This window comes from Merops nubicus, unplaced genomic scaffold (genome assembly GCF_000691845.1).
Source record: "Merops nubicus isolate BGI_N331 unplaced genomic scaffold, ASM69184v1 scaffold27699, whole genome shotgun sequence".
NCBI lineage: Eukaryota > Metazoa > Chordata > Aves > Coraciiformes > Meropidae > Merops > Merops nubicus.
In genome coordinates this window covers 9,746-20,399 of record NW_008632043.1, presented here as the reverse complement: position 1 = coordinate 20,399, position 10,654 = coordinate 9,746, and the positions used below count along the sequence as shown (strand labels likewise).

The 10,654-nt window shown below is 41.2% G+C and overlaps 1 protein-coding gene across 2 annotated transcripts; it reads left to right on the top strand.

Moving 5' to 3' along the window:
• The first annotated feature begins 63 nt into the window (after positions 1-63).
• On the top strand, positions 64-10,654 carry RUFY1 (RUN and FYVE domain containing 1). 2 transcript variants are annotated; one of them, XM_008947817.1, is made up of 17 exons: positions 64-229; positions 538-655; positions 1,274-1,375; positions 1,712-1,835; positions 2,251-2,309; positions 3,029-3,094; positions 3,703-3,772; positions 4,702-4,803; positions 5,248-5,364; positions 6,001-6,168; positions 6,670-6,767; positions 7,213-7,332; positions 8,129-8,258; positions 8,899-8,993; positions 9,417-9,465; positions 9,640-9,717; positions 10,387-10,654. In XM_008947817.1, exons 1-17 carry the CDS (start codon positions 73-75, stop codon positions 10,528-10,530), a joined length of 1,797 nt encoding a protein of 598 aa, XP_008946065.1. In that variant the 5' UTR covers positions 64-72; the 3' UTR covers positions 10,531-10,654. The 2 variants fall into 2 exon arrangements, with proteins under 2 accessions (XP_008946065.1, XP_008946064.1); XM_008947816.1 differs by having other exon boundaries at positions 67-229; positions 2,251-2,326; positions 3,037-3,094.

Below are 10,654 nucleotides of genomic sequence, written 5' to 3'. Positions count from 1 at the left end.
AGCGCCTTTCTAAAAGCGGCGTTTCCTTCTCCCCCCGCCTGTGTCCCCCCGCCAGGCGCGCGGTGTCACGCCATGGAGGAGCGCGCCAACCTCATGAACATGATGAAGCTCAGTGTCAAAATCCTGATCCAGTCAGCCCTGAGCCTCGGCCGGACCCTGGACTCCGACTTCCCTCCCCTGCAGCAGTTCTTCGTGGTGCTGGAGCACTGCCTGAAGCACGGGCTGAAAGGTGGGCGCCCGCTCCTGCTCCGGGAGGATAGATGAGGCTGTGTTCGGTCTCGCTGTGTCTGCAGCTTGATTTCTGTATGACCTTACTATTAACCACATACCCCGCGTGATGCCAGTCAGTCATAAAGATAAAACTGTGTGCTGACTTTCTCAAACACCCTGTATTTTGTGCCTCCTAAACTGTCAATGCCCCCTTTTCGCTGATATATCAGGAGCTGGAAAGGCCAAGAAAAACAGGCTAAAATTTGTAATTCTGAACTTGGAAGCCTGTCACTTCTCTTCACAAATTTTTCTGTATATTCCTTTTAGTGAAGAAGACTTTTATTGGACAGAACAAATCATTTTTTGGCCCTTTGGAGCTAGTGGAAAAACTTTGTCCTGAAGCATCAGATATAGCAACTAGTGTTAAAAATCTTCCGGAGCTAAAGTAAGTTGATTGTTGGGGGTGATGCATTTTACTTAGACTGCTGGGAGAAAGAATCCTTCATGTAGTTGCTCACCTTCCTTAATGAGACCTTATTCCCAAAGAGAGCAGGGTATGTAGGAGGCTTGACTTCTCTGAGAGATGAGGAGGATATCTCAAAATATTCTGTGCTTCTGATTCAAACAATGCTGTCAGCTTAAAAACAGTATTTGAAAACTTCTGTAACCTTGCTAAAAATAACCATAAAATCTTCACAGAGACTTTCTTTACCTTTTGTTCCCTTGCTTTTATGACTCTGTGTCATTTTGTACATGTGCTGGTAGGTACTGTATTTGGGTAATTCAGGATGATAGAGAGAGACTGGGTTATGGTGATAGCTGGAAATACATATGTCTTTCCAAGTTAGAAACACTTTATGTTCTCTTTGCTGAAGCAATGGGATATATTTAAATGTTTCTGTGTTCTGAAGACGTTTCTCCAGGGATTGGTCTTTTTTTCTTTGTGGGAGGGTTAGTAAATAACAACCTTCACTTCCCCTTGTAAAAGGAGAATTTTGAATTGTACAGATCTATTTAATAAAATGCTTTGTTTTTAACCAAAACATGCAACTTTTCCTTTTAGGACTGCTGTGGGAAGAGGAAGGGCTTGGCTTTATCTAGCACTCATGCAGAAGAAACTGGCAGATTATCTCAAAGTACTCTTGGACCATAAACATCTGTTAAGGTAACAGTAGAGACATAAATGGATTGCATTCACTGAGTCACTGGAACCTTGCCTTGCTCTAGTAAGAGGTCATTAATTGACCTGTTGAACTTTAAGCTTGTTCTTGCAACCTGCAGAGGAACAAGTTGTTCTCTGGGTTTGCAGTAAATCTACAGAGGAACAAGCAGAGTATTTTCTGTGAGAGTTGTGCATCTTCTACCTTGTGCAATAAATGAGCAAGGAGAGGGTGATCAGCTGAGCTTCATGAGGATTACATTACTGTTTGTGTGATTTCAGCAATGGAAATACCCTTAAAATTGCTTGATGTGCAGTGATGCCTTGTCATATTTCTTGTAGTGAGTTTTACGAAGCCGATGCGTTGATGATGGAGGAGGAAGGAGCAGTCATTGTGGGCCTGCTAGTTGGGCTGAATGTTATTGATGCAAACCTTTGCTTGAAAGGAGAAGACTTGGATTCCCAGGTGAAGATTAAAGGTTAAATAAGATCAGTTGCTGTAAGATTCTAGTAGAATTAAACACATCCATAAATACTTTACTGAGATGAGTCCAGAATTATGTCTAGAATGTCCTTTGCTCAAGTTTGTTGTGTTTCCCACCTTGAATCAAGAAAAAGTAAATAAGTATCCATCTTAAGTAGCAGTTTATGGAAACATTGTGAAAACTAGTAACTGCTAGGAAGCTGAGCACACTGAATATGGTTATTTTGATGCTTTTATGTCAAATACTAGCTTGCAGGTTTACTTCAGCTAATAATACAGGTATTATCTGTCTGTCTGAACTTAAGATTTTTACCTTTTTCCAAACAAAAAGTAATGCCTGCTGCTATGCAGAACTGCACTGTGAAGGTGTGTTAATACCTTAAAATATATTTTTCAGGTTGGAGTGATTGATTTTTCCTTGTACCTGAAGGAAACACAGGACAGTGATGGCAAACAGTATGTATGGTCAATTAGTGATTCTAAATTGTTATGGGTTTTGTACAACAAACCTGTCAGTCTATGGAAGCATGGGTGCTAGAGGTCTCAAACCATTTTAACCATCCAAAAAAGATAATCCAAAGTAGTTTTTTGTTAGCTAAACAAAAGTACTGGCTTTCAAAGGTTGAGCCTGTGGCAGTTTTCACACTGTGAAGAGTTTGTCTGTTGGGCTGGGACCAAATTAAAAGCACCAACAATTTTAGATTTTGTTTTTATTTGGTTTTAGGAGACATAGTCTGCCACGTCACCCACTACTAACTCACTGCTTTGTTCCTAAGCACTGTTTCAAAAACACCCTCAAATAAGTAGCTGTCTTTGTGGGAGAGATGAGTTATGGAGGGGAAAAAAAAGTACTTTTAGGTGAAATATTAGGTGAATTAGAGACTGCAGCTGTTAGCATCATTGTCTAGAAGACCTGTAATGAGTGGAAGGGCACTCACAGTTTGTGTGCTTCTGGCACTTCAGAGCACTTTCCTGCTTGGCTGTTGGGAAGCAGCTGAATGGCTGCTTCATCTCCCTGGTGCTGCCAGTCTTGCTCGGGCACAAGTAGTTTTATAAGAAAAGGAGAAAAGGTTTCAACCCAGATTGCAAGTCTGTGCTGAAAATGCTAGTACAAAGTAACACTTTAGAATTAAGGAGTGTCTTCTCAATCAATTAATTCTCACTTTTACAACTAGAGATGGAGGGATTACAGCTGTCCTTGATCAGAAGCATTACGTGGAAGAACTCAACCGACATCTAAGGTGGGATTCTAAACTCTTCTAATGTACAAACATTTGTCCTGTTTAGTTTTTCCAGTGTGGCTCTGAATGTCTCTGCTGTCAGTCTTGTAGATTTTTTTGTGTGATATTGAAATGACTTTTCTAATTACTTCCCAAAATCTTAGTTTCATTTTGTAATCTTATTTTTTCTGATGGCATATGCAATGGAGAAAGCAAGAGTGTGTAATAATAGTTTACTTTTTTGAGTTTAATGGAAGATCTTGGAGGTACTTTTTCAAGAGAAAACTATTACAAGTGCATGTGGAAATCCATTCTGTAGAGAAGAGTCTCTATTCTTCCCCCATAGGTTGCTCAGTGGGAGGAGACTGGCCTCTCTTACCCTCTGGAACATGAGAAGTGTTGAGACTGCAAAAGCTAAGCCAGAACAGGGCTGCCAGCTGTAGGGAAGTGCATTGTCCTTTCAGTGCTCAAGAAGGACAATTGTTCTTCGTCTAGTTTTTTTGCCAGCTCACCAAAGTATTTCATTGTTAACAAATGCAAGATGGCAAAACTATGGTTAAGCATAGGAATAAATGTTGAACTGTGGCACTTTCATAACTGTTTTTATGCATCTCTTTTCCTTTCTGCAGTTGCACGGTTGCAGATCTTCAGAACAAAATAGACTGTCTAGAAAAGACCAATTCAAAACTCCAGGAAGAGGTTTGTGTCTCGTCTGTTGAATATTTCTCATGGCTCTTTCCCGTCAAAGGAAAAACTTCCTCAGAACATACCTTAGACCTAGAGTGTTTGAGCTGATACTGGAGAAGTGTAGGGGATTGGTGGGACTGGCATCAGTTGGCACTTGAGGGGAGCTCTCTGGAAAATTTCTACATTTACACTAGCTGTTAAAATGCTTTTTGGCACCTATTTGGTAATGTGTTTCCATCACCAAGTGTTTTGTCTTGCAATGATGTCTTCACCCAAAAGTAATTATAATGAAAGTGACTTTGTCCCTCTTCCCTCTGCACATACACGTGCACGTGTGTTTGTCATGTGAGTCACACTTCAGTTGGGAAATCTTTCTTAGCTGGGGACTGAAACAGAGTCAGTGGGTGTTTTGAGTTTTCTGGTGGTGGGTTGGGATTTTTAATTTTTATATTTTTTTTAATATATATATACACACACATATATGAAATGTCTGTGTGTATGTATCTCTGTATGTGTGTGTAGTTCAGAGGTTTATCTTTGTAGTCCCATTTCCAAGACTTTTTTTGGGTTTTTCCACTTGAAAATGCCATAAGGTTCCATCACTGACTTGCTATATGATACCTAGTTCATACCACAGTGAATACCACAGACCTGTGGGGTATTTGAGCTTTTTACACTAGGATGCATTTCTTTGCCCAGTTAATATTTAAAATTAATTGATGAGGGCATGAAGCAGAAGTCAAGTGAACAAATGCTGGTGGGCTTATTAACTGAGGCTGTACAGTGAGTATGGCTGCAAAAGGGTCGGGCAGCTTCTGGGGAGCGTGAAAGGGGAAGTGAGCAGCGCACCTGCTGCACAGGCTGAGCTACTAACTTTAGAATTCCTCCAGATGTTTCATGCTTGCACAGTGATGAAATAGGTGTGATCTCTTTGTGTACAGCTTGCAGCAGCAACTGACCGGATTGGATCCCTTCAGGAAGAGCAGCAGCAGCTGAAACAACAGAACGAGTTAATTCGTGAACGCAGTGAAAAAAGTGTGGAGGTGGGACACCTAGTAAAAGATGATGAGGGTCCTTAAAATAAGTGATCTCTTTTGATCAGCTGTAGTTAGTGTCCTCAAAAGCACTTTGAACTGGATGACTAAGCACAGTTTGGCATGCTGCTGGGTAGATCACTGGTTTTGTGTATAGTATTCACAGGCTTTAGATTTTGCTTTTCTTTACTACATGCTGAAATTTAGACTTGCAGAGGGGAGAAAGTGTTAAAAGTATTAGAATAGTTTCTTTTTATTTTTACTCTATTCTTTGAAATTTCAGCTTATTAATATTTGCCAGCTTATTAATATTTGCCAGCTTATTAATTGAAACCCAGGGGAATTTTACTTGAAATAGCACATAGAAATACTGTGTTATCTGCAAGATCTTAAGGCATACTTTAAATATACAGCTTTGTGATCTTACCTGGCTTTTGCTGGTGCTTCTTGTAGGTTACAAAAGAGGATACAAAAGTAGAATTGGATACTTACAAGCAGTCACGCCAGGGTCTTGATGAAATGTACAGTGATGTTTGGAAGCAGTTGAAAGAAGAAAAAAAGATAAGGCTGGTAAGGAAACTTAAGTATAGAAAGTAAAATGAAAGATACAGGATTTTGCATGCTTTGAGGTAGCATCACAAATATAAGATGTAAGCTGTGCACTTTTGTGCACTATTCAGTATTCATAAAGGAATTGCAAGCAAGATGCTGGACACTGGTTGTTAACAGTGCCTGTAAAGAACTGGAAGTTGGGACTTTTGGAATGCTGATAGTAAAGGATCTTTTTCCCTGTTTAAGAACCTATCAGAATTATTATAGTGGAGACTAAGATCAAAACACAAAGAGAGGCAACTGTCTTCATGGGGTAACATATGGCATATGCACAACAGTCACTTGCACAGTGAACTGCTGATTGGTGACTGATGAAGAGCAGAAATGCTTCATTCAACAAGCCACCAAGTCACACACTGAGCTCTACACTTCCTGCCAGCAGATCATGCATGCACCTTTGCCCTGCTCTGAAGAGCTGCAATAGTTTTTTGGTCTTACTAACTTAATGTATTATTTGAGACCTGGTTCTTGTGTAAGATCATAGGTTGGTATCTCAGAGTAACACGCAGTTTGTGTAGGGGGTTATGTGGGTTTTGGAAATGCTTGTCCCTGATATACAGCTACATGGCAGTAACTAGGAAATCTCTGTGTAAGGAACTAGAGAAAGAGCTGGAGCTCCAAATTGGAATGAAAACAGAAATGGAAATTGCCATGAAACTTCTGGAAAAAGATACTCATGAAAAGCAAGACACTTTAGTTGCACTTCGCCAGCAGCTGGAAGAAGTCAAGGCCATTAACCTGCAGATGTTTCACAAGTCTCAGGTACGTACGTCGTGGATGGGGCAGCTGCAGTGGTGGTCATGACATCTTAATCATGCACTGGGGAGGCATGTGCACTTCTGTGCATCTGAAATAGTACTTAGATGTGACAAATTTTTTTTAAGAATATCTGTTTTGAAATGGGGTTTATATTCAAATCATAATGAATACTCTTATCCTGTCAGTTGAATCTGAGAATTTCTTTCAAGCTCATTTCTAAAGAGAAGATTTTATTTGCTTGTAGCTGATCTTGTAGGTCAAAACTTAGTACAGTTGAGCTGTCTTTTTTTTTTTTTTAATTTTTAATGAGCTCTTAACAAGCTGAGGAGTGTCTGCCCTGGCATTATCAGCATTTTGTTTGTACATTCCAGTTAGACCCAGGCATGGCATCTAACAGGGTAAACATTCTTATCTAGTGGCACACTTTGATTAAAGATGTAACACTTCATGCTTTAGAAAACTAAAATCTTTTTTCCTGGATTATGTATTCACATATTCCTACAGAATGCAGAGTGTTCATTACAGCAAAAAGCAGAAGCCATATCCTCTTTTGAAGGAAAAACAAATGAGATGATGTCTTCTATGAAACAAATGGAAGAGAGGTAATAATTACAAGCTCAGAAAGTCAACACTGAAGTCAGTAGAAAGTTTCCAGCTGAAACCTTTATAGAATGACCTTCCTTCTGTAGAGCATTTGGCACGCTTGCCAGCATGACATTCTTTTTCTTTTCTCCACCCTCTGCATTTGCCTGTTCTCCGTTCCCAGGCAAACGTGGCCATAATTGAGCCATTTGAAAACCATAGGTTTCTCCTTAGGCAGGCTGTTTAAAAACATGTCTACCTTGGTTTAAGAACAGGTGTGACTTTTGCTTTTGGTTTTCTGCAGAAACAGAACTTGTTTTCAAGTCTTTTTTTTTTTTCTCCACTAGCATTTTCAGTTCAAGCTTTTACCAAGATCTGAATGGTAAACCTAAAAGAACAGAATGAGAGGCTGTAGGTGAAGAGTATGTGAACTGACAACAAATGTCCATGTTCCTTACCTTGTAGATTGCAGCATGCAGAAAAGGCAAAGCAGGCTGCAGAAGAAAGATGCAACAAGATGAAGCAAGAGCTTGCTGGCAGGCTTGACACTTGTCGGCAACAGATGTCCCAGCTGGATAGCAAATGGTATTTAATCTGATCAGGTTTTTTCCCTTCCCTTCTGCCATTTCTTTAGGAGGTACTTTCTACTCCTTCTGTGCTAAGGTCTTAAGAGGGGCAGGTCTGAATTAGATTGAGTTCATCAAGTATTGACAGAAGTATGCAAGGTGCAGGAAAGCACAGTACCTCTGGACAGAGCAGTTAGCATGGGCATTTTGAAATCTTTTTTCAACATCCAATTCGGAGCACAGGGTGCCAGTAGAAGTCTGGCCACTCTGACTAGCAGAGGAGCTTGTAATTCTGTTTTCACTACATCAGGAGATGGGGGACGGTCACACCCATGGGCTGAGCGTATGGTGACTGTCATACAAATGGGCTTGAGTTTTTGAAGGGCTGTAGGGGTGTGTTCTTAGGGAATGCTGAGCCTCTAAAGATTTCCAATACCTATAGAAAATGCTTCTTTCACTGCTCAGACTTCAGGGTAGAATGTCATTTTTAAACATGGATGTTCAAACACAGGTAATCGAATATGTACTTGTGGGGATTGGTTTGGGGTTTTTGTGTAGAGATTTGTTTGGGGTTTATTTTTCCCTTTTTTATTTCTAGCCATTCATTGCTGCTTGTTTTCTGTGACCTGAAAATGCTGTTACAGTTTCTGATGCCTGCTGCCATAACATCCCTGTTCTTTCCTTTCCCAGAACACCACTCTTGTTTTTTGCCTTCTTTTGGACAAAGTTTCTTCTTCTCATATTGTTGTATTCCTTAAGTGCTATAGGATATTTTTCTGATATAGGGTTTCTTAGAATGAATTATTTTTAAATAGCTCAACTTTGGAAAAGGAATTAAAATCTGAAAAGGAACAGAGACAAACTTTACAAAAAGAACTACACCAAGAGAAAGATGCTACCACTCTGCTTAAAACAGAACTGCAACAAATGGAAGGACTGAAAAAGGTACATACAGGGCAGATGTGCCCCGTGTTGAGGATTAAAGCTGACTTAGAACCAGTGCATTGTGAGAGTGTTTGAGCCACTGTCAGCCAGGAGCTGAAGCTGAGGCAGGGTGGCTGGGGACAAAAAGCTCATCAGCTGTCCCATGGTGAGCTATTCCTGCCCAGGTAGGAAATGGCAAGTTCAGGGCTTGCAGTGATACCGTGAGGTCTCTCAACTGTACGTAATAAAATAAGAACACGTTTTCAAGCATTCCAAACCTCTAAATGGGATTTCTTTTTCAAGCATGAACATTCTTGTTAACCTGAAGAGAATTTGCCCATCTCACAGTTTAGATTTTGAAGACACAATTTTACACCCTTATCTGTCTTTATGTTCATGTGTGGGCATAGAGCTGCTGCATCCTAGCTTTGCTCAAGGATATTTAAAGCCCGAAAATCCTCCTCTTTGTGGTAAATAAGGTTAAATGATTGCAGTGTTGGTGCAGAATGGCAATTCTAAAAATAAAACCTAAATAATTAAGCCTAAATAGAAGTAGTTAGCTTTGTAAAGGAAGTTATTCTTGTGATCTGCTTGGGTAGTTGCATAGACTGATCTAGGTTATAGGTTGGACTTGGCGCACAAAAAACCTTGATATTTGCAGGAGCTGAGAAAACTGCAAGATGAGAAGCAGCAGTTGGAGAAAGTCTGTGAGGAGCAGGAACAAGCTCTTCAAGAAATGGGACTTCATCTCAGCCAGTAAGTTCTAGGATCTGAACTCCTGTAAGTGACATAACCTGGAGGATGAGGTATCAAACCAATACAAGTAACTTTTAAAGCATCCTATTATGAAAAAAATCATTAAACTTGAGAATTTAGAAGGCAAGTACTATGCATGGGAAACTAAACAGCTGTGAAATAAAATCCTTGCACGAGGAAGCTGGCTGACATAGTTCTCCCAGTGGAACTGCACTTTTCCCATCTCATTCTGAATATACTGAGGAGGGGACAGGCCCCAAGGTGACAGAGCTTTCTGGTGATACTGAGCAGTGCAGAGTTGTAACAGGGAGCTGACTGAACCATCAGCTTTGACTCAGTGGCTGGACAGTGGAATGGTGGGTAAAGCTGAACACAACTAAATGTAAAAACATGCAGAGGGATTATTGTATTTTTTTTTTCCAGATCAAAGTTGAAGATGGAAGATATTAAAGAAGTAAATAAAGCACTAAAGGTAATCTACATCTCAGGAGTATTCTGACTAAACACATGCATTTAATGCTTTCAAATTTCAACACGGTTATCCTGCTTCAAAAGGCTATTGAAAAATTTGTTGGTAAACTGCCTTTGAATTGTATTTTATAAATGTATTTGTATTTACAGTGAGGTTTTCATTCCAATTTCTTAGGGTCATACCTGGCTGAAGGATGACGAAGCGACACACTGCAAGCAATGTGAGAAGGAATTCTCTATCTCAAGAAGGAAGGTAATGTTTTTATTAACAGGGGATTATTTTTTCCTGTTGTCATGGAGAACAAAAATTGTGCCGTTGTATAGTTTGCTAGGGAAGGCTTGATGCCGCTTCAGTTCCAGATCTTGTTGGCATGAGAACTACATATAGAAGTAATTTGGCATTTCCCATCCTAAAAATAACATCCTTTTGCGTGGGTACTTTCCTTGGTAGGGAGTTGTTGTGGGCTGTGGGTCATCTCCCTCCCTGCTGAGCTGAGTGCACTGAGGTCTGGATGCCAGCAGGCTGTGCTCGGTGCCTCGGTCGCAGGGGCACTGCTGCTGGGCTCCTGCTCCGTGGCTTGGGACAGCCCAGGCACCAAATTTCCTCCATGCAGAGCCAGGCCCCTGTGTGCTCTCCTGAAAGCCTGGGCCTGGCTGTGTGGTGACCCAGGGAGCTGCTGAGCCCTCCAGCCCCTGGCCAGGCCTGCCCTGCCAGCTCCTGCTCGTGGGGGGAGGCCGGGCTCTTCGGGGATCACCCCTCTGGCTCCACTCCTCCACGCAGGGGGAAGCGCTGCTGGGAGGGTTGGACCTGTTGGGAGCTGGAGGATGATGTCTGGGCTCTGAAAGCTTTTATAAGGTCTGATTTCGCTCTTCCCGACGCTCAGTTTTTAGGCAGCTGTGCTTATTCTAACTCTGTTTGTAGCATCACTGCAGAAACTGCGGGGACATCTTCTGCAACACCTGTTCCAGCAATGAACTGGCACTGCCATCCTACCCCAAACCTGTCCGCGTCTGCGACACTTGCCACACTTTGCTCCTGCAGCGGTGCTCCTCCAACTCCTCCTAAGGCTTTTGTAACCTGCACATTGGAAAGTAGCCATTATTTTTTAAATTATGAATTCCAGGCATCTTCTGTGCAGCAGATGGTCTGGTCTCTACAGTTTTCCACTGTAAGACAGAGCAATGTAAGA

What these genes read in the sequence shown, in the direction of transcription:
- RUFY1 (XM_008947816.1), top strand. Translation starts at nt 73, where the DNA reads ATGGAGGAGCGCGCCAACCTCATGAACATGATGAAGCTCAGTGTCAAA. An exon ending in GAACTCAACCGACATCTAAG is followed by an intron (nt 3,095 to 3,702) that starts GTGGGATTCTAA and finishes TCCTTTCTGCAG; the next exon opens with TTGCACGGTTGCAGATCTTC. An exon ending in ATGGGACTTCATCTCAGCCA is followed by an intron (nt 8,994 to 9,416) that starts GTAAGTTCTAGG and finishes TTTTTTTTCCAG; the next exon opens with ATCAAAGTTGAAGATGGAAG.